Source organism: Strix aluco, chromosome Z (assembly GCF_031877795.1).
Source record: "Strix aluco isolate bStrAlu1 chromosome Z, bStrAlu1.hap1, whole genome shotgun sequence".
In the NCBI taxonomy this organism is placed as follows: domain Eukaryota; kingdom Metazoa; phylum Chordata; class Aves; order Strigiformes; family Strigidae; genus Strix; species Strix aluco.
In genome coordinates, this window is record NC_133971.1 from 22,137,841 (window position 1) to 22,161,949 (window position 24,109).

Genomic DNA, 24,109 nt, shown 5'->3' on the forward strand with positions numbered 1-24,109 from the left:
GTTCCCACTCAAACAAATTCCATAAAACCCACTCTCTTACATTTCAAACTGGTTGTTTTATATCACTACATCAGAACATGCATTTTAGCAAATTTTCAATTAGGAGGAGAGGGAATTTTTCCCTATTTTCTTTGGAGAATGGGTTGCAAATGATTTTATCTTTGAATTCCAATTTAGAATGTAATAAAGTACAATCCAATGTTTTACACTGACTGGTGTGAAGTAGGGGAAAATTCAGACAGGAATTAGGAGGACAGAGTACTCATTAGCTGAAAAGCAGATGGTAGCCAACTGGAGAATAATCAGAATAATCTTGCATAGCCTTTTCTTTTTGCTGGTCTGAAAGGACAGCACCAGAAAGACACTTCTAAAAAACCAAAGACTCTTACTATTGAGGTAAATTCAAATAGAAGGGCTATTAATAGGTTTTGGGGGTCTGCATGGGGTGGCAGAGAGAGATGTTCTACATGCTGGAGAAACTCATACCAATCTCTTCTTCAGACGTAGATCTTCAAGGGACACCACATCCTCTGACTGCACAGTCAGGCTCAACACTCATGCTATGCCCTTGCACTGTTTGCAAAGAACACCTGATTTCATTCCACTTTTCTTTAAATAAATTAATTTTTCTGGTTTGACTAATCAGCTGTAGGAAGAAGCAGGTAACTTTTCTGTTTACACAAAAAGAACTGGAGACCCTCTGCACATATTGATAACAAGCTAAATAAAAGATGTTTGCTACCTATTCGAGGGGATAGACTTAACTTTTCGGTGGCAAAACAGTCTTTTTCCAGTGCCAATGGTTTGAATAAAATCTAAGAAGTTTTACACCTGGAAATGCATTAACCATTGTTTTTTACTTGTTGGGATTTTTTAAAATATTGTGGTTATTCAATCTATTCTTCAACATTCAAACTGAATCAATACAGTGAAGGTTTATCAATCTAATTAAAGACTTTCATAAGTCAGTTTTTGCATTGTGTGATTTATTTAATGTACCTGCCTGCATCCTCACCTGTACGTAGACTGAGCTGCCACAAACAATAATCAAGATACACAATGTTTCCATAAAATCACCACGTCATGAGTACAGTATTAGTATCCTCCCCATTATTTTGCATGACCGTAGACAACGAATGGCCACTGAGTAAGAACTGAAGTGCTCTGTCAAGTACGTATCACCATCAGTTCTTCAGCCCTACTATTACAATTGCTTTCCCATTTACTGGTAGGGATTGAATCTCCTAGGAAAGGAGGAACACATCATGTATTTAGCTGTATAGAGTGCCATTCTGGAAAAGAATACTTGCTAGATTAGCTGACTAGCTCCACATCTGGGATGTGAATCTCTGGGGATTTAAAGCATCTCACAGATGAGCACTATGCTGGCTATCATACTTCAGCTTTACCAGCTGGTAAATGCTTTCCTGCATTGGCAAGGTCGTCAGGACTGTAGTCAGCAGCTACTGTGTTAGCCACAAGCTTCATTGCCACATTTCCTGGGCAGTGAGAGATACCAGGAGCTTTAACAGGACTCTGGAGATTTGGAGTAACATCAGCCACAAGTGCCGTCCCACACAAGGATATATATTAGAGTGGTGAAATGGGACAGCGTTTTGGTTTGCAAGTGCTATAAAGACCACCTGCCCTTGTATGTGAAGTTCTGTGCAGAGCACCACTCTGTTCCCTCAGTGGGTTCAAAAACTGAGATGCTTGCAGAGTTCAAACCGGAGGCAAAAACTGTCAACAATTTTGTGTTCTTATACTGGGTATAGATTTGCACTAACCTCTCCCTGTACACTTATATTTATAGCCAGACATGTTTTACATATATAAGAATATATAATTCTCTCTATATTATATAGATTACAGATTATACATACATATACCTACGTGGCCACAACAATACAGAAAAAAATGATCTAATCTCTGCAGCTATGCCATCCCCAGGAGGTAAAAGCAAAGCACATCTCACAAGCTTTATGCTGCAACCACCTTTGCTGAATTTGCTGTGTCATACAATCTCATGATTGCTGCATTGTATCTAACTTCTACCAAAAATCTGTGTAACCAAATAGAGCTCATGTTCCTGAAACCTGCCTACTGCTTTGGTAGTTGACAATTAAATATGGCTGTAGTCATTGACTACATCTTTCAAAATGCCTGAGATGATAAATCTTAAATACTTGCCAGCTGACTGAGGACACTTCCATTTGCATCTATAACATTCATTGCCCTTTATTTCTGTCTTCTGGAGTAAGAACAGTCATATCATCTCAGCCATCAGACAAACTGACATTAATAAGGACTACTGCCTGAAGTCTCAGGAGAGATATCACAGATTCAACAGTCCTTAGAAAATAATGTAGTTCTTATTCTGGACATGTGCTGTCTGAGGATAGGATCAAGAGATAACAACAAAACGGAGAGGTAGGCTGACACTGGTGTTCTTCAGGCTGGTACCCTGTAGATAATCTCCAGACTCTAAGCCTCCTGAAGTCAGCAGAAGTTGAATAGTACCCAAGAGCATGTTAATGGTGAAGGCTGTCAATCCAACAAGCTTGCTAATGGTCACTCATCATTCATTTCTATTTAGAAGACTTTAAACTCAGCAGACACTGGTTTTAAAGCTTTTAATTCTAAAACCAACACTAAAATAAAGCACAAGAGTTAAAGCTGAAGTACTGCTACAGATGAACATATAATAAAGCACATGCTTTCATACATTTGATAAAAAGCCCTATGATATGCACCTTTCTAATAAAAATGTAAAAAATGCTTACTCATTAAAAGAATAATATTAACTATATTATACATCATGCAGAACTATAATAGAGCGGGGAGTTTCACAATATCTAGGTAGCATTTGGATAAAGGAAATGGTTAATATTAAAGGATATCTCTGGGCTCTGGCCTACAGAAAGGTTTATTTTGCTAAGTTTACAAATAAGGTAACTGTACTGTACCATGTACTAATATGAAATTCAAAAATAGAGAAAGGAATCTTTTAAATTTAGAAAAAAATGGGAAAACAAAAATTTTAATTTTTAAAAATTTCACTGGACTCTATGTTGGGATCTCACGTGACAAGATCAGCTATGTGTACATCCCTTGCTGAGATTCTGGTCCTATTCAAGTAGCAGTATTCTCACAGACTTCTGAGACAGAATTTCACTCAGAAATTCACTCAGAATATTTTCCCATGGATTTCAAATAAGTCTTCCATAATTCAGAAGGATTTAGCTTTCTGCCTCTATTAGGCATCTCTGAATGGCATCTACCGTTACCACTGCATTTACTTCCCACAGAAGCTGAAGAAAGACTGTAGTGTGACTCTCCTACTACTATCACACAGCACATACTCAGCACTAAAAGTATGCTAGCTACATGGGAACACGGACAACTAGTCAGCCGCTTAAGCTACACAAATTTATAACAGAATAATTGAATCTACATGTGTCTTTTTGTACTTATATCTAGGACCAGGGACAGACTGGAGGGTAAGGGAGCAGGATAAGGAGGAGTAAATGGTGCTATGTCACTCATAGTCATTCCTTTCCACCTCCTCCCAGTTAGCTTTGGCCAGTCCAGTTCACATTATAGTGGAACTGCTGTGACTTTTGTCATACTTCCTTCCTCTATTTCACATATCTATTTCTGTTAGACTGTTAATCTGTCCAACTGGAACTGGCTAAACTCTTCAAAATAGATTAGTCCTGAAAGGTAATTTATTGCCAAAAATAAAACCCTAAAAAGTATAAACAGGGTCAACTGTACATATGCTTTGTCTTTAAAGAAAGTCAACACCAGCAATGCTTACAGAACCATGCTCATCAACAGATTACTCCATTGGTAGCAAAGAGTCTCTCTTTACAGGAAATGCTTGCTCAGGAATGACCTTTTCTAAATTGTGTCCTAAATTACACAGTGACTCAGAGGGCTGCCTGATTTCACAGACAGCTAGCCAGCAATAGTAGGTTCACCGCCACTTTAGTCAAAGCAACTCCATAATATAACGGTAAGAGCAGTTTTTCAGAGAAATCCCAGAGCAGCCAAAGACATGAGCAGCCATAACAGATCTCTTCTGTTTAACAACAGCATGCACTTCTCTCCCAAGATTTGTAGATCTCTGTACCAAGATGACAGGTATCACTAAGTGTTAGCTCTGTGGAAATACCCTGGACTTTCTTCTTAATTCTTCTTTCTATGCTCCAGGCAATGGAGATGAAATGGAAGCAGGGGCACAAATTGTCATTTCGATTTGTATCCATTATGATTGCACTGTTTCACCCTCCTCTTTCAATGAACCTTGCTTTCTAACACAATACACATCTCATTTTTCCCTTTCACAGCACAAAACCAATTACACCCACAAGGTTTATCATACCACTAAATAGCAACACTACACTGTCTCCTTCTTTCCTGTAGAAGCAGTTTATAGACTGGAATGCCCAGCCAGCTGGTTTTGAAGTGATGGAGGCTGCTGGCGGGGGATTACCCAGCAAAACCAAATCAACAAGTAACACTGGGAGCTACCTTCTGCCCTAGTAGCTGGTGGGCCAGTCTTATGTATCTTTCTTCAGATGAGTTTTTGCTTTTTTTGTATTTTTCCTGCCACTGGTGGGAGAGAGATACCTGTGAATAAAGTCTGAGCTAATACATCCACAAGTCCAAAGAGGTGTTACTACCTCTTTTCTTAATTTCTAACTCAGCAGGATGACCTAACAGACTGAAAGCAGGATGGATGCTGGAGTTAGTGAGTGGCTAGTAAGCAGTACTTGAGAGAGGATCGCTGGGGAGGACACCTGGAATCAAACTAAATGAAGCTCTGCTGGGGTCTTGAAGAGACACAGAAGTGCTGGTGACTGCCTTCTGGGTGGCAGAGGCCTTCTTACCTTCAAGCCAGTATGTTACCATGTCTCCTTTCCCCTAAGGAAGAAAATGAGTCATGGGGTTATAATACTACCACCACTTGTGTAATAATATTCTTATTACAACTCAAATCAAGTCCTGAAAGGAGACTGATGTGCCTGTCAGCTATTTTACATACAGGAAAATTGAGGCATAAAACTTTTCCTTAAAAGATAGTGGCAGCACTACCAATTAAAACAATTCTTTGAAGTCCCATTCAAAACTGGATCCAGAAGTATGTTAGTCCTCTTATGGAACTCTTACAATGATGTACCATGTCTCTGAATGACCTTTTTTGATTTCAAGCAGTTATGACAAAGTGACATGCCATGCAGTACTTCCAAGTTTGACTAAGTCCTTCATCTCTGAATTATCGGGGCTGTCACATGAACAAGCCCATGAAATTGGTCCTGTTTTAAAACCTGAGCCTGCTGTCTTCAGGGACAGGAAATAGTCTGACCCAAGGACTCTGAGACATAGAGGACTGCATGGGTTAAAATTCTGGGGCTCCAGAGTACTTTCACACTCTCCTCTCTGAAAAACTGAGTGTAAATGTTGCATACACACCTTGACTTGTAAATTCCCACGGCATACTAACACATACTCTCCAATCTGCTCCAACAGCTGGTATGCACTTGAACTGCACTGTATTTTAAGAGCTGGAAATAGAGACAATTGTCATATTATCATAACAAATTAAACATCTAAGACAGACCCATTGCCCCTCTGTGTGCCAAAGACTTCAAGACTCCCTCTTGCTTTTTTCATATATTTGCTGTCATTCCTCTGTTATTTGAAATGTTTGCACACAAGCTCCAGTATCCTGGACTCTTTGTGAGATCATCTCAGGACAAATATGTGGCTGTCAGCAAACACTACTCTTCACATCTTGCATCTAATATTATTTGTCTACTCTTCATATCTGCCTGGCTGGAGTTACTGACGAGCACCTGTTTCATCTTGCAAAGAAAACCATTGACCATCCTGGTCAATAAAGAGTCAGCACTTTCTTTGCACATACAGTTTTCAGCAAAGTCTAAACATTAGAGAAACTACCAACTGCCATCCTTGCTCTGCCTCTAAATCTGTAAATAAAAACAGGGGAAAGAGAAAATATTACCATAATTACAGTGGTTTTTTTTTTAACTGTGATTCTTCCTTAGTTAAGAATTTATGTAAACCTTGGATGTCTTGCCCTTTTGCAAATGAAGGAGGAAGGACCAAGAAGGAGGGCAGATAGAAAAAATTCTGAATACTCCTACTTTTGCCAGAAAGTAAAATTTTGCCAAAATATGGAAAATTTCCAAAAAAAACCCTGGGGGTTTTTGCCTTTAACATTCTGCGACACAGAGTAAATCATTATGCGTCTTTCTTTGAAAAAGATTCCAGATGACAGTAGACTAGTTAAGATTGTCTTACTGATTTTTCTTATATCAGAAAATCACAGTTTTGTAATATCCATTTTTTGTTTATTTGTTTGTTTAGATGTTTTTTATTGAAAGTCTCAATACACTCCCCGTAGACCAGGAAATACGTGTTTCAACATACACAGATACATTTTTCAGAAATATTCTTTCCAGTAGATACATGATATTTTACCTGGTCATCCTGCTTGAGAACAAGACACTAGCACTCAGATTCCAGCTGATAGCAATTTTAATTTACATTGTTAGTAATTAAATAATCTATTTTAAAGTTTTAGGGTTAAAACATGTTAATATAATTTAGAACCTCAGATGTATGTGCAGAGAAGGAGGGAGATAAAAGAAAGGCTTAAAAGATAAGAAGCTCTGTCTTTATACCGAAGTTTATAGTGTTGATGGGCCATATGAGAAATAGGCATGCAGAACAAAAGATGAAATACGAAGAATGATGGAAGCAGATTTTGAAGGCATTAGTTTTAAAGCACTTTAGATGAGATGACACAAGGAACCTGAAAGGAGGAGAAGAAAAGGAGTTATCTGGGAGACTGACAGAAGGAAAATGAAGTTATATTTGTACCAGTCAGGCTAGCATTTGCTTTGGGAAATTGTACAAAATGGTGCGATAGAATGGATCCTGGTTGATTCTCAAATTCCCAGGCTAAACTTTCAAAGCCGTCATGTAAGACCACTTCTCTGCCTTTCTGCCCTGTTTTCAGTGGATCGTGATAGATGTTGAAAGCATCGCTTTTCATCATGAAATGAAACTTGAAATCACCTTGGATTTTGCCTAATTCAAATCCATTTACAAAGCATTGCAATGTGAGCCATAAAACTATTCAGCTTCATTTCATGAATGAAAGAAACAAAACCAAGCCATCATCGTTGATCTTAACCTCTTTTTTTTTTTTTTTTTTTTCCCAGTTCTTGTAGATCAGGCTAAAATATTTCTGAAGTTGAAATGCTTGTACTGGCTAAAGATGAAGCTTGGTAACTATGCATGGGGCTCTGTTATCTCCTGGGAAGAAGCGAAAGTGAGGATATCTCCATGATTTAATCTCTTTACTGGAGGACACATATATAACCTTCTATACTGGTTAAAGGCAGATACAGCTCCCATGGTGTCCTACCATCTTTTGCATTCTCCATTAGAGGAAGTTATCAGTGAAAAAGAGAAGTCATGAAAATATTTTTACTATAAATTCAGCTGGGTGACAGAAAGCAATAGAAACACTGACCATATCCACTTATCTCTCATTTTATCTGATTTTTACCCTTTTTTATTGTAGAGAACTTCAAAGCCATGGAAATCCCTCCCTGAGACTTTGGGAACGAGCAGATTATGTTACAGATGTTGCAGAGAATATCACTCGCATAATTTGCCCATAGGCAGATTGGACTCAGAAATCAACACCTTCCTTACAGGATTTGCAGTCATTTAAACAAGACAGGACTCAAAACTCAGCATAACATTTTTTCAAAACTTATTAAGGTATGGTCAAAACCACATCTGTGGTTTGTTCCTTGTTACCTTCACTGGTAGATTCCATCCTGGAAGCTGTGTTCACAGTATCTCCAAATAAACAATACCGTGGCATTTTGGTCCCAACAACTCCAGCTACAACTGCCCCTGTTAAGAAAACAAGATATTTTGTGTTTTTAAATCACATAATCAGTCATACAGTCCCATGACTGCTTCCTACATTACCTGATATTCATTTACAAGATAAAGACTGAGTGTCAGTATTGTCTTATATGGGTTATACATCTGACGTACAGATGGCTTCTAGATCCATGGAGGGAATTGCAAAATGGCCTCAAAAGAGAACAGTGGGGGAAGTGATGATGGGATGGAGGTAGTGTGTATGACTGAAAGCACCTGCAGAATCATGTTTCAACACAACAACAGAATATTTTGAGGGGCAGTGAGATAGGAATGCCGCCCATAGGAGTTGTGCACACAACACTCACTAGTCACATGGAAAAGTAGGAACAGGAAGTAACCTGCTCCTGCTGAAGGCAGAAAATGAGCATTTTGCTTCCTTCATGTCAGCCTTGGGGCATTTAAAATATAGAAGATATGATCTCTTGATGAGACAATCTAAGCCACTTAATTCGCAGATGCTGGGCTGCACAGCACATGTCCAACTCCGGCTGTCTATCAAGACGGAGTTGTAATCACACATCAGCTTAGATCAGGGAGCTGGGAGTCTGAGATTGAAGGCTAGATCAAAGAGTCAAGAAGCAACTCACTGTTTTGAGAAAAGAACAGCTGAAAAGGACAAGTAACAGACACAGAATGGCAGTTCTCACTCACATCAGCAAAGGCACTGGGGCCATGTGGTGTTTCCACATTGTGTTCCCAATATTTCAGGTATCCAATTACTTATTCGGTTGGGATGACTTCTATGAGGTGTTCCATCCCATGCCAAGAAATTAACCTCATTTTTAATGGAGAAGAAATGCCACTACATAAACACTTGTTAAACCAGAGGAGAAATCTTTTGCAGCTTTCTCAACATACCTGAATGGATTCCTGCTCTTATCTTTAGGAGAGTGTTGGGCTTGTGTGGGATCTTAAAAGTCTTGCAGACGTCCAGAAGGTCTAAAGCCATGCTTGCGATCTCACTGGCATGAAGGATCCCATTCTCTTTGGGTACTCCTGACACCACCATATCTTAACACAACAATGCAACTGCATTAACCTTTGGTATTACACAGAGGTTTACGAAACGATGTTGCCCAAGTTAGAAAAAAATAAAGCCCTATTCCTTCATAGCCTGCAGCACAGTTGTGCCTGCTGAGCAGAGGAAGCCAGAATCAAGTGAAGGCTAGGGAAACAGCTCATGTGTGCAATTACCCTAGCTCCAAAAAATGTCAGATTTCCTTCTTACTTTTCCTTGAGATCTATTTCCTCCCTTCCTCCCTTCCTCCATTGAGGATACTTGAAGTGGGTGAGGTAGTGGGAAAGTGGCTGTTCAATGCCTTTCGTCTTTGGACAGATATTATAACGAGAGATAATGATTCCCACTAGGCATTGTCCCATGCTTCCCGCACTGGCTCTTACTGTGTAGGACAAGAGACAGGTCCCTCCAGGATCCCTTAGGTGCATTTGTTCAGGAATTTTATGCTCCAGAATGTGCCCAACTATACCACAGAAAAAAGAGTGGGTCTTTTTCCCACATCTCTTACAGTATTTTCTCTCTGTCACATCCAGAAATCCTGGTAGATTTTGCTAGGTTTTTGATGTGACTCAATTTTAATGATAGTCAATCCCAGCATATTCCCATGGTAGTAAATAGAAAGCCATTTTCCTAAAAATCCAAAAAGAAGAGGCAGCCAAGTCCCTACAGACTATTAGGGGACAGAATGTTGTCATGGTCTTTGAAAAAAAGAGGGAGATAATAAAGCTAATGAAATGGCATCTCTGCTGCCATGCAGAAGGTAAATTTTTCAGCTGTGTTCCTGTGAAACAGAAGTTGCCAGCTGGGATTAATCTATGCCAAGGTTTAAAGTCAGACCTTGCAGGTCATAGAAACCAATAAACAGCAGTGGTAGTTTACTCAACTCATTTGTCCCATCCACAACATTCATCAGATGTAGAAATGATGATAGGTATGCAGGAAAATGTTCCTAAAGGGTGCTAGGGCTTTGCTAGGACTTCTCCCCTAATTGTTTTGTGTGATCTTCCCAGTGATAATAAGCTTTCCAAATCTCCTTCATCTGTTGTTCCTTGCCATCAAATCAGTCTCTATCTTGATGAAATACCCATGCTCCATCATTGTCCACAGCTTTAGGAACTTACAGGCATCTCCTATTGTCTCCACCTTATAGACATCATAGTTATCTATGATTTCATCAAAAGTGGTATAAAGCTTGTTCAAGAGATCTACCACTTGGTAAGGTGTGCTGCTGCTGGACAGCTGAGTGAAGCCAACAATGTCACTGTTAAAACACAACAAAAGAACATACTCATCCACTGTTAAACATTGCAAATTGCTAATCCTAAACACACAGTAATAATTTCTCAGTGGAACTACCTCAATCTTCTTTTTTTTCAGTATTTCTTTTGCTAAGGATTTTACAGAATAGTTTTGTCTTCAAACATCTATTTAAACGAAAACAGACTCCTTCCATTTAAAAGGACTGACTGTCCTTTTTGCTTACCAATTCACTAAACCATTTTTTACAGCTAGACTTTTGTCTGTGACAGACTAAGTAGTCTTCAATTTTGGGTTATGTACAAGTGGAAAAAGGGAATTTAGTATCTGTCCATTTATAATCAGTGAAAACGTGCAATTTATATGTTGCCTAAAGCACATATAAGAAGTCAAAGACTAAATCCACATGGACTCTAAGGATAAACAAGTTTCCTTTACACAGCTAAATGCTGGAACCTTTACTTAGGCCTGTTTTATGAAACATACATGCATGTGTGTCTAACATACATAAAGTGACATGCTGCTGTGTGTTAGAGCTCCACAGTCATCTCATATTTTATAAAAATGGAGAGGTGTGAGAATTTTGAAAGACACTCATTTGCAGTGTCGAATGTTGACACCTGGTATGATAAACAGCAGTTTAAATAGAAATTCTGTACTCAGGAGATTCACCTCCAGTAGGAGCCTAGAAGTTTCTTCAGTAGGAGTCAGTTCTAGTCCTATTGTTCATTTTTGTTTACCTGAAAAAGATGGTGGCACTTAAGTAACTTTGAGCTTGTGCATGTTTTCCCTGCCTGAGATCATCTGCTACTTGCTTCGGCAACATACCTGTTGTAGAAAGTTGAGCGTTGTTACTCTTTTGACATGCATAAAAGAACACAATAAACAGAACATGTTTGTTTAAAGGTATGAAAGCAATGTTTGTAAATGTGAAATATTCTGAAGGTGAAAGCGCTCTTTAGCATCAAAATCTGCTCTGCTGTAATGTGAAAATTCGCAGTAAATCTCACTGATAAGTCCAGATTTTTCAGATGACCCATAAACTTTAGTTCAAACAAACCAGTATCTATACATTTCAAGTCAGAGTAAGGTTAGATTCTAATAGTGTGACTTGGGATATTACTAACTACTTCTTTTCAACACTTTGCTAGTGTTTTCTTCCTGTGTTAAGTTTGTTTACTATCTCTTCTCTGATATTTTTGATCTTCTTTATTTCTGCTATCTTGCTCTTTCACAGTCTTTTCCTTTTTCTCTCCTATGTATTATACCTGTTCCTTTATCCCTTTTTTCTTGCAGAATTCCAGAAGATACACTGCCATCAAAAGTAACCTTAGTCCAAAAGCAATTCCCCAATATTTATAACTATATAGAAGGACTGCCAAGCAATATTAAAGTGAGAGCACTTAGGTTCTGGAGTCATAGCTCTCAGATGAGTGCACTGATTTTTACGGGGAAACTATAAAAAGTAGATAAATACCCTTCCAGCTTTGCAAGGAACAAGTATGTTAATTCATTGGCAAATAAATGTTATCTATTAAATAATCAACTATCAAAGGGTTTCTGTTTGTAATTAGACAGTTAAATATTGAGAAGAATATTCAGTATTTTTACTACATAACTTACTATACAACAGACGATCAGTCTTCTGTTTTTCATGCATTAAATCCTGGGTTCTCTCAGAAACCATTATCTCCAGATGTTTGCTATATTTCTCCATCTAAATAACACAGAGAATTACATATAATAATCCTTTTACTGAAACAGAGTAATAGTTGGATAGGATTTAAGCATTTGAGTGATTCTGCTTTGAAAACAAGATAAGCAAAGGCTCGGGTCTGAGATACCTAATTTTTTCTTATGAAATCCAAAAAACAGATTTCTCCCTAGGTAAATTTATGATTCTAGGTTTAGAGATTGTTGCATACACATAAGAGGGCAGAAGCCAATTCCAGACTCTTCAAAGTCCATTTAAACATTTGGGGTCAAATCCAATTCAGAGACCAAGCTGCAGACATGGATTAAAATGTTACCAAAACTGAAGGAATCTAACTCTCAATCTTTTATCAAAAGCTTAAAATGCTGTTTCATAAACTATCCTGCTATGCTACGCTATGCTTTTTGCATCCTTGCTCTGTGTGAGCAACAGGCTCTGAAGGCAGGAGTCTCTTGGCTGATGAGCTTAAGATGCTCAAAATGCATCTGTAAACATGCTATTTGTGCATGGAGGGATTCTATACCCTCAGTGTTGTAAGACCACCACCAAGACACTGGTAAAGGGGAATATTGTTTCTTGTAAGTGCATTAAGAAACAAACAACATTTGAATGAAGAAACAGAAGTGTTCAGCCCCAAAGAAGTTGAGAAAGTCAAGAAAAACTGACAGAAATGGAATGAGAAGGAAAGCTGGGTCTCTAGCAGAACTGTAGCTACAATCGGCCCACTAGAGGTGAAAGGAAAAATGCAGCTTTTCTCATCAAAGAAGAGGTATGAGATCAAAACACAAACCTGAAGGATAGAGGTGAAAGTTATTGCAAGTAAGCAGATTGACTTGGATTGGATTAAAACACTAAATTTACCAGAGTCATCATCATGTCAACAGGGCTAACTTTATTAGGATTCATCTTGTACAACATTTTCTTGACTTGTTCAAATGTAGGTCTTTGGGCTGGATTCTTTTTTCTGCACCTTCTGATTAACTGCAGCAGGGAAAGAGAGAGAGAAAAGCAAACAGCCTTCTGTATTCCAAGCACAAGCAGTATTTCTAATTAATACCACTATTTTCTTGGTGCAAATTGTGCATGTGAAGCCCTATCTGCAACTGGGGAAAAGTGGCAGAGCTATACTGAGGTCTCTGAAGTTCTACAGATTTACGCTGAATGAAGAATGTTAGTTCATGAAAATGCTGCTGTGGGAAATAATTAGATGCACACATTGTTTCTGCCAAATACTGCTTAAGCTCTTGTGCTTTAAGACAGTGTTAGGCGGTTGGAGTCACATACTGTTTTCAGAGGACTTGTCTGTACACAAAATTCACAAAAGATTAAAAACTCAACTACTTCTTAAGAATGTTAACTTCCTACTAAAATACAGTGCTGTTTATGAGAAGTTTGTTACTTCTCATAAATTTAGGTTGCTACAAACCACCAAAGGTGAATTAGATAGCTCTTAACTGAAACAAAGATGCCACAATCTTGTTCCAATTTAATTGAACTGGGAGGGGGTGTACTTTGTTTTATTAGGTTTTATTAAGGCTCCTGAATACATAGACCCTCTTCATGAGAATCAAACCAAATTCATACTTTGAAAGTCCTTTGCCAGTAAGCTAGATAGATATTGCTAATATAAAATATGCATGGAACTCAACACTTTATAATAAATGCACAAAAATCAATGATTGAATATTAAAAACATCATTTATTACACTTACAATTTGAGGGGACAACTGAAACTTTCAATTTGTCAGAATGACAGGTTTTTTATTAAGGCTATTAAAGCATTTCATTGTGCCTTGTTTGAGATGTACTTCGTGACTTCTGGGTTGTTTACATTCATCAAAGGTAATGTTGCCATAAAACTTCTGTGACATGTTTTAAATTCACTTCAATAAATAATTTTTGTAAACAATATTGTTATCTTACCTCTATGTAATCTGTGGGACATGGGCAAGAATTCTCAGCCTTTCCTGAAATTAATTCTGCCAAAGGTGGGCACCAAGAATATTCAGCTGAACGCAAATCATCATTCTAGAGAAAAAGGGATTAAACAATGTTGAAACAAGTGGTGTGTTTTTCATACCATCCATTTAAAATATATTACTATGATCATCATTACTTCTGTAATGTTTTCCCAATCACTTCCAGATCAGCTTTCTTATATGAGAGTACAGGGAAAAAAAACCCCAAACAACAGTCTAAACTGGGTGACTTTGTCTAAAATCGTTTTCATGGCTGAAAGACTTTAGTGTCAGTGTTTATATGAGGTAACAACTTCTGAAACAAATGAATACCTGGCAAGATATTGGAAAACGTTGGAGAAAACACAAGGCCTACATTGGTCTATTATCACAAACTGACAGAAATGTAAGAATGGCAGTTTCAGGTCTTCATTGTTAGAATTCTTGTTAAACAGATTATTTCAGACAGAACATGGTTACATATCCAGAACATCTGGTTTCAATTTCAAGGTGCATTTATTGTGTTTGCCATTTAGCACTGATCACAAGACACATGCAAACACATTTTCCTTACGGAAAGCAGCTCATTTTGTCCTCTAGCATATTCTTATCACTGCAAGACTCCACTGAAGAGGCCTGTGCATAGCAGGAGAGGGAAGGAACAACAGCAGAAAAAGGAAGATGTTATGGCATACCTTACTCTCCACCCCCCTGCCATTAAGTCTCACAGAGCTAACCAAAAAGCCATTTTGGAGTACTTTTGTCACATACTCTTCTTCAAAGTCCTGAGGGGAAGACTGGCAGATGCATTAGGAAGCCCTGATTGCATGTTCCATTGGAACTGAACTTGCACCCACAAAATCAAGAGGAAAATGCATGCTCAAAAAATAAATCAAATGTGCAGTTACTCAGAATTTGCTTTGTACCTTCAGCAGAAACAGAGTCAAAGTTGTCATGCAAACTTCAAAGTTCATCTTTACTTACTGGCATAGGGTCACTTCTTGTGGCAATTTCTAGTAAAATGATGCCATAACTGCAGAATAAAAGCAAACCGAAATCTTAATGAAGTAACAGCTAATGGAGTTAGTGATGTCTTCCTTCCATGATTTCTTATTCTTCCCCATTTTATGACTGAAAGACCAGTATCCCAAAACAGAGGATGGCAACAGGCTGTTATCTGTTACCACTCTGTTTTCAGAGATCTGTCACTGATCATTTCATAGCAGGCTCTCCTCACGGTTATCAGTCTCAGAGATGAAGCCTTTAAGTTTGATGGACAGCAAAGCCATTTTCTCTGGAAGAATTAATGGAATCCAGAGGGGATATGTGCAGGGACTTACATGATATCTACCAATTAAACACACATGACAGGTTTGTCATGAAGGGGCAGGAGCAGGTTCATCAGGATCATCAGCTGGAGTATTGGCTTCCTTCCAGCATAGATCACGATTCTGAAAAATCTCCATAAAGTCAACGTTGAGACAGTGTGTCCAGAGTATGTCTTTTACAGTAAGAATTTTTGTTCATTCTTTCTGAATTATATTTTTATCATCATCATCTTCCTCAGATGAACAAATGTATGTGTCAAACACATTCATCAAGGGTGAAGAATGGAAGAAATGGGGTAACAACTAGGTGTTCAGTCTCCTTATTGAACTGACTAGAGATCTTTTAGAACAGTGATCTCTAAGAAGCCAGCACCCCTCCAGCCAGCAATAGTGATAAAGATGCTTCTGCCAATTTATGTATTGAAACTGTGTAATAATTAACTCCCCACATGCATCTACTTGATAAATTTTATTTTTATGGGGAATATTGGTCTTCCATCTGTTGTATTGCTAATGATTGCTCTGTTCCATAAGGCATTCTAGCTGTATAAAGGGGTATGACTATATTTCAGAGGATCACCACTGCCTAATGAAAGAATGCATATAAACCATGCTGAATAATGTAGAAATTAATCTGATGAGATTTTTATCTTAATTTTGGGGTGATTTGGTAGTAGAAAGGAATACCAATCCTGATGACACAGCAAAGCTGAAACACATTTTCAAGGAGAGTAATTAGATGATGGTAACTCCGATAAAGCAGTATCGATTTCATTCAGCTTCAGCAGCACAGCTCAAAAAAGTCCTAACACAGTGGATAGTGAAATTCACATAGGAATTACAAATCAAGAGGAGCCAATCTAGGAAAAACTGTGACTGGAAACTGACTCTCCAGCTCAAACAGGAGCTGCTTTCATGCTCCTGTTCTCATTTCCATTTTAGCTCTCCCATCTGACCAACACATGCCCTGGAGAACTTTAAAAGCAAGTGATTAATCTGTAAGAGCACACAAAACTACAAGTCCCACTCCTGCAGTTTCTACTCATTTTTTATTTGGGCCATACCTTCAGGAATATAAATGGAATTTTTGCACAGATAAAAACTGAGGATTTCAAGACTGGGATACTGCTCCCTGGCCAGTGAGCCCACATACTTGTATCAGGAAGGCTTAGCACCTGCTCACATAATCAAACACAAACTGTGTTAAAATGCAGGTTCTGAAGAATAGCACAGTTAAAAAGACAACCCTTTTAATGCTACAGGGTACATCTCTACCTTTCTTTCCTGACTGCACATTGCTCTTCTCCCTTTTGTGATTTCATCTCTTACTGTTTTTTCCTTTTTTACCAAGAAAGGATTAACTGCAGTACTAAAGAAGACAAGATTTTGACAAATTCAGCAAGCATTCACTGAATCTGTCAAAAGTTCATTGTAGTCATCTATGATATGAGCAGATCAGCTCTTAGTACTATTTTAAGAGGAGTCCTTGGCAAGCAATGGCTTCAAGGAGGCCAAGTGTCCTGCAAAGTCAAGTAATGATATCTAACCTGAACACGGGCAAAGTGTGAACCAGACAAGCACCAAGGAAATATTTTCTGCAATGCATTTCAGCTGTGAGGCAATGATAAACTGTAATTCATAAGACAATTCTAAAATTACTGATTAATTGGAGCACAGTATTTTCTAAGAGCAGTCCATGTTGAAAAAGTGAAGACCAACACAGGACAAATGACAGTAGCCAGAAGTATCAATACAGTGACAAATTGCCTTTAGCTGAGCTATTCTGAAGCAAATTCTAAGGACATGTTTAAGCCTGTAGACATAAATACTATTGAGACCTCAAATTCTTGCTTACCTAATCTAGTAGAATGGATTACAATTAATAATGTTCTAGCACATTTTATATGCATACATTTATTTACAAGGGAATAATGTGCATTAATCCAGTGAATCTTATATATAAAATCATGTCTTCAGTCCATATAATTTTTAATGAATCATAACTGAAAAAGGGTCAAGACTTAAACAATATTCTCTGTTTCTGCAACTAATTTTTCAATAAAAGTCCTATAACAGTCACTTAAGGCAGTAAGCATTTGTTGTGGCCTACTGCAGGCCAGAGTGAAATTCAAAGTTTTTGATAAAAGGCAGTAATAGCTACTCTTTGGTAAATGTTGTTAATAAACAGTGTTAATAACTGTGCCTTCTTCTGATCAATTGTTTTGCACTATCAGCATTTTAATCTCTAATTGAATTCCAGTTCTTTGCATTCTGCCAGCTACCAAAGTCACCAGGAAATAGAAGACTTCTGCTGGGCTGGGAATGTGGCAAGAAAAAGTAAGAGAAAAGAGCCACAAAACATCTTGTAGTACCATTCTGCATTTTCCCCTTTCAAATGCTTTCAGCAAACTACTGGAAATAAGCAGAGAAAGAATCATTGTTATGAAATAGAATACAACAAGAACACAGACATTTCTCTACTTAAAAATTCATGTGAGAACCAAGAAATATAAGTAATTTTTTTAAAAAAATAGTTCAACGTCTTTTTCACTGGATTATTATTCTCTGAAAATTCAATTGTAATCCCGCTTATCTGAAAAGTGGTTGGATAGAAGCTATCCATCACTGGCAAGGCTAAACCTGATAGCCAAATAAGCAAAGTGATCACTTATAAGAATTTTTTAAAGGAAAGGGATGGAGCTATTCACTAGTGCATCTATTTCCTTTTCCTAACTCTAATTTTTCTCTGCAAACCACATACTGTCACTGTGTGTATGCAGCAAAATAATGCATTGACATTAATTATAGAATTATGGGATGCACATGTGCATTATGACATCCTGGAAAATTGATGCTACTAACTTTTAATGTATTGCCATTATTGAAAATAATCTACTTTTTCATAAGAAACAGCAACAAGAAAAGATTACTAGATAATAGCAGATCTTTATACCTTTTTTATCTACCAGTCCAGAGTAACTCCTTATAAATCATTAGACCAACTCTGCATTTACACAATATCAGTGAATTCTGTGTTTGGTTATGTACCTTGAAAGAGAAGATCCTGTAATATCTATGCTGTTCTGTATTCCAGGATCAATCCTTTTAAAAATACAGTCAAACATACCTGGTGTGACCACAGAAATATGCTGAGCCTAATTGTGATTAAAGAATATTCAATTTAAAATGAGATTATTCAGTGCAAGAAAGAGGAAGAGAGCTACCTGTAGATGTCTGTTGTAGAATTGGGTTCAAAGTCTGAAAGGGAATGGATTTCAGGAGTTGTGTAAATCTGTTTCAAGTGCTGCTGGTAAGAGCATGACCCTTCAAGAGAATCTTCTCTTCTGTATGACTGCAAACCATAATCTAACATGGAAGAAAACCGGAAGCAAACTATTCAGTAGGTATTCTCTGAAACATGTGCATTAGTAGACAGTAACACAACTAGTCTAAAGGAGTTAATTTTCCCTATCTGAAATACAAATCTTAGTCTAAAAATAGTGTGTATCTGGTGGTCTTGTCTCTCTAAACCAATTGCAAGTATAGGATCTGGAAACTGAATATTTGGGTGAGACTGCATGACAGCAGGGAAGTTGAACCCTTCCAATCGCAATTATTTTATGATTTTATAAAATTATATTCAGGGAATAGGCTCACTTCAGTGCAAGAGTTAGCATGCAAATGCAGGTTTCTGTTCTACTCATCCCCTGATCCTTATCTGTGGTGGTATGTTGCTAGAGTAATTACAAGTTAGACAGGTTAGAACTACTGAAAATCAGATGGTGGGCTTTACCTGCACACCACTAGCTTCAGAACAGAGGCAGAATAAATGTGAAACACCTTTGCAGCTATACTTTTAGCCTAACATAGAACTGATTCTCAGCATGTGACAGCATCGGAGAGGAGGAGAAACCAACTGACTGCAGTTTTCTTGCTCATATGAACAGCACTCTGCAGAGTGTATGGGAAGGCAGGATGCAGATGTCTGGTTTTGCCTGGAGTGACCTCTAATTAAGATGGTCCTAGAGCTTCATTCTTTATGTTGGAGATCATTGGAGTTTTTCAGATAGCTTGCCCATTGGTTATTTGTGAGGTTTTTTTAACATTATCACATCCAGATAAACCATGAATATTTGCAGTCTCTACATTGCTACCAGTTAACTTCTGAATAATTTCACAGATACCCCATTTAATTCAAAGGAGCTGTGCTAAAGTGATGCAGTTTATGTAATCCAATTATGTCAATTTTTTGTGCTTTTCTCCGGAACAGGCTCTAAGCAAAGTAGGCTGTTCTGAAGGCAGCAGGATACTAAATGAGTTGGAGATGCAGGCATGGACCTGTGTAGGAGCCCCAGTCATAGGATGAACCACTGAAAGACAGATCTGTTGCTGCTGTTTTTAAGATGGCTGTGGATTATAGAGTGTGATAACTACTTGTGGAGGAAGTAGAACAGATCATCATTGCTTTCACTCCCTTTGGCAGCTGTAAACTAAACTAGACTCTCCAGTGGTTTTCCTGTCCCCACAGGCTGTCTTCCTGTACCAGGAGCAGACTAGACGTGTAGCTCTGTCTCTGGGACAATACAATTCTGTTTTGTGTACAGGACTGAAAAGCTATGAGTAGAGTCTGCTTTTCTCCATGGAACTACCTTGTGTTTACCAGTCAGCATTATTCCATGTCTTTACAGGATTGTCCATAGCTCAGGTTTTCTCTCTGTATCAAAACTGAGAATGAGACAGAGTTTCTGCTCAGACTGATGTTGATAGACTCTATCACTTGTGAGATCTGATGTGTGCATCAGTGACACACATTAAATGAATTGACATGATAATGTAACATGAAACTCGCTTCAGCATTGGACACTTCTGATGAAGGCTGGTACAGTCAGGATTTCCACACGAAACGTCAACATGGTAGTGCTTGGGAAGAGTGTTGAGTATGAAATCCATATGCATTAGTGGGTTAGCTGGACAGTTTTGAATTTTTTTTTCTTATTTTCGCTTTACCTGCAATTTTACAAACCCATCGATCATCTATCACACAGTTACTAGACTTCAACCGTCCATGATACATTTTGTGGTGATGAAGATAGGCCATTCCTTGTGCAATATCAGTAGCAAATGAAAACCTGAAAGACAAAAATCAGTGAGCAAGTATTTCCACTAAACCTTCACTCAAGAGTGGCTCCAAAGCCTACTGAAGTTGACAGAAAGTTTCCCTATGACGGCAATAGCTTTCAATTTGTGTCCCCATGCTCACTTAAGGTGGGTTGTTGAAAGCCCTTAACTCCCTCTCAGTTGTCTTAAGTCCAAAGGCCTTTAGCCTCTTTCAAGACAGTTGAGTTTCTTCTAAAAATTCCCAGCATCTTTGTATCCTTGAGAGTGCTTTCAAATACTTACAAGAGAAACAATTTTATATTAACTTTCTCACTCTATTTGGAGAGTTTCCTCCCTTACAATCTTTTTCTTTGCTGAAGGCAAACATAAAGCAGAAGTAGAGTGTGCCAAGATTTTTTTCATAAAACAATGTCATTGCCTCTGTGGAAGTTTCATTGACAATGTGAGCTCACTTTCTGTATTGGTAAATATAATAAAGTGTTTGTAGGTATGCTAATCATTTCACAAATATGTCTTCACAAACAGAAATGCAGTGATTTTTAATTAAATGGGGATGCCCCAAATATTTGGGAATAAAATGAAGTTACATGGAAAAAAAGGTTTAAAACCAGTTTTGCAGTCTAACTAGAGGTGGGTTGAAAAGTCTTTGTCTTAGCATGACCAGTACTAAACATATGACTGCTCAAAAATCCACAAGACAAGTTGGGCTGGATATTTGAATTCACTTTCTTTCTTCTTCATTCTCTCCATATCACAGTGCAGGCCTGTCTATCCAGGGACTTTATCTAAAATTAACATCTTGTCCTAAACAGCACATAGCACAGTTTGTGTCATTTAGCTTTTCAAAAGTGTTTTTCTACCTGAAGCCCCAGTTCAAAGGAATGTCTTCATTGAGCAGAACATCATGCAGGCTGCCTTTGGGGCAGTACTCTGTCACAATGGCAACATTTGGCACTTCTATACAACCTCCAATGAATTTGCAGAGATTGGGATGGTCAAGTTCCCTGTGAAAATCAACAGAAATCACATCACACCAGCAATTTTCATGGTTGTCCCTCCTGCTGATTTTAGGGTAACTGTAAATGCAAGTGCCTTGTCTCATGATGTAGAGAGAAAAGTAAAAGAGGAATAAGGAGATTTTGATCTGGTGTCAAAGCAAAGTTTGAAAGAAAGAGGAATATGAATTTAGACATTTGGACAGATTTTAACCCCTAAAGAACCAGTGTAAAAATGGAACAACATACCCTTCTCAGGCTTCACTTCTTACCTCACTTGCTTTACTTCTTTACGTATGGATTTGGACAGCGTGAATGCCTTCTTCATTATTTTCTTTATGGCCACTGTTCTACCATCACTGAAACAGAATGAAATGCTGTTCACAGAGTTTTAGACCAACTTCATAAGACAGACAGACTACAACAATGGACTGGATATTTCTTCTACATCTCTAGAGATGAGGCACAGAATTTAAGCATGTCCATATGTGGGTGTAATTCTGAATCTGAGTCCACGACAGGTGACAGGGCCCTGTTTCTATGGTAAGGGAAGCATTAGTGATTTTATTAAAGCATCCTTGGTCTGTGGATGACATTTGGAACGTGAGAATGTTAGAGTCAGTTGAGGTAGTTGGATGATGGAGTAGCAGCAAAGGAAATGTCAGAACTAGTGAAACACACAGAGCAACATCCCTGATATCCATTGCTTCTGTTTTGGAGATCCACCACTGATGTTTAACATCCTTTTGTTCTCATGGGATGAAGCATTCTCAGCATTGAAGCAGCTGAGTGTGATAGACAGCAAAGCAATTTTCCACTGGAGACACATGCAGGAATTTAAGTGATACCCACCATATAAATACAAAGTATGGGGTTTGTAGTGTAGTAGGTGTGGGTGCTTTGCCAATGAGACTGAATGCCCCCTTCATCTATCACCCTTGATGAACATGTCTGACCTTGATTCATCTGAGGAAGATTGTGATGTTGAAAGCATTATAACTCAGAAAGAAGTAGCAAAATTGCTCACAGTAAAAGATCTATGCTGGACACAGGGTCTCATCAATGAAGTGGCTTTGATTTTCCGGAATAGAGATCTATGCTGAAAAGGCAGCTGCTTCCCCAGCTGATGATCCTAAGCTCCTCTATCTGCAAAGCACAGATCCTGCCCTGCGTATTCAAATGGTAGGTGTTACTTCCAACTTTGCGCATGTTCCACCCCTTTCCCCTAATTACATTATTTTTATGGGAAGAATTGCTTTATGGATAGTACCACAGAATCACAGAATCAGAGAACTGTCTAGGTTGGAAAAGACCCTGAAGATCATCAGTCCAACTATCAACCCAACATTAACAGTTCCCAACTACACCATATCCCTCAGCGCTATGTCGACCCTACTCTTAAACACCTCCAGGCATGAGGACCCCACCACCTCCCTGGGCAGCCCATTCCAATGCCTAACAACCCTCTCTGTAAAGAAATGCTTCCTAATATCTAGTCTAAACCTTCCCTGGTGCAACTTGAGGCCATTCCCTCTTGTCCTGTCGCTTATTACTTGGTTAAAGAGACTCATCCCCAGCTCTCTGCAACCTCCTTTCAGGTAGCTGTAGAGGGCGATGAGGTCTCCCCTCAGCCTCCTCTTCTCCAGACTAAACACCCCCAGTTCCCTCAGCCGCTCCTCGTACGACATGTGCTCCAGACCCTTCACCAGCTTCGTTGCCCTTCTCTGGACACGCTCGAGTCATTCAATGTCCTTTTTGTAGTGAGGGGCCCAAAACTGAACACAGTCATCAAGGTGCGGCCTCACCAGTGCTGAGTATAGGGGTAAGATCCCTTCCCTGTCCCTGCTGGCCAGGCTATTGCTGATAACAGGCCAGGATGCCATTGGCCTTCTTGGCCACCTGGGCACACTGCTGGCTCCTGTTCAGCCAGCTGTCAATCAACACCCCCAGGTCCCTCTCTGACTGGCAGCTCTCCAGCCACTTCTCCCCAAGCCTGTAGTGCTGCTGGGGGTTGTTGTGGCCCAAGTGCAGCACCCGGCATTTGGCCTTATTGAAACTCCTCCTGTTGGCCTTAGCCCATCGCTCCAGCCTGTCCAGGTCTCTCTGCAGAGCCTCCCTACCCTCGAGCAGATCAACACTCCCACCCAACTTGGTGTCATCTGCAAACTTACTGAGGGTGCACTTGATCCCCTCATCTAGATCATCAATAAAGATGTTAAACAGGAGTGGCCCCAAAACCGAGCCCTGGGGGACACCACTCGTGACCGGCTGCCAACTGGATTTAACTCCATTCACCACAACTCTTTGGGCCCGGCCATCCAGACAGTTTTTTAACCAGCAAAGTGTGTGCCCATCCAAGCCACGAGCAGCCAGTTTCGCCAGTAGAATGCTGTGGGAAACGGTGTCAAAGGCCTTACTAAATTCAAGGTAAACAACATCCACAGCCTTTCCCTCATCCAATAAGCAGGTCACCCTGTCGTAGAAGGAGATCAGGTTTGTCAAGCAGGACCTGCCTTTCACAAACCCCTGTTGACTGGGCCTGATCATCTGGTTGTCCCGCATGTGCTGTGTGATGGTACTCAGGATGAGCTGCTCCATCAGCTTCCTGGGCACCGACGTCAGGCTGACAGACCTGTAATTTCCCAGATCATCCTTCCGACCTTTCTTATAGATGGGCATTACATTGGCCAATTTCCAATCTGTCGGGACCTCCCCGGTCAGCC

At 39.1% G+C, this 24,109-nt stretch overlaps 1 protein-coding gene across 1 annotated transcript in view; it reads right to left on the reverse strand.

Annotated features, from left to right (window-relative positions):
* Positions 1 to 4,764: 4,764 nt before the first annotated feature.
* Positions 4,765 to 24,109, reverse strand: part of LOC141918767 (atrial natriuretic peptide receptor 1-like) — a 46,705-nt gene continuing 27,360 nt past the window's right edge. The window contains exons 12-26 of the mRNA XM_074813634.1: positions 21,659 to 21,745; positions 21,252 to 21,395; positions 20,281 to 20,402; positions 18,498 to 18,639; positions 14,930 to 14,978; positions 14,177 to 14,201; positions 13,911 to 13,996; positions 12,849 to 12,968; positions 11,897 to 11,990; positions 11,014 to 11,101; positions 10,138 to 10,277; positions 8,857 to 9,009; positions 7,864 to 7,962; positions 5,479 to 5,570; positions 4,765 to 4,929 (exon numbers count right to left, since the gene is read on the reverse strand). Of these exons, the coding sequence (XP_074669735.1) occupies positions 4,765 to 4,929; positions 5,479 to 5,570; positions 7,864 to 7,962; positions 8,857 to 9,009; positions 10,138 to 10,277; positions 11,014 to 11,101; positions 11,897 to 11,990; positions 12,849 to 12,968; positions 13,911 to 13,996; positions 14,177 to 14,201; positions 14,930 to 14,978; positions 18,498 to 18,639; positions 20,281 to 20,402; positions 21,252 to 21,395; positions 21,659 to 21,745 (1,606 nt within the window). The remainder of the gene's footprint in view (positions 4,930 to 5,478; positions 5,571 to 7,863; positions 7,963 to 8,856; positions 9,010 to 10,137; positions 10,278 to 11,013; positions 11,102 to 11,896; positions 11,991 to 12,848; positions 12,969 to 13,910; positions 13,997 to 14,176; positions 14,202 to 14,929; positions 14,979 to 18,497; positions 18,640 to 20,280; positions 20,403 to 21,251; positions 21,396 to 21,658; positions 21,746 to 24,109) is intronic.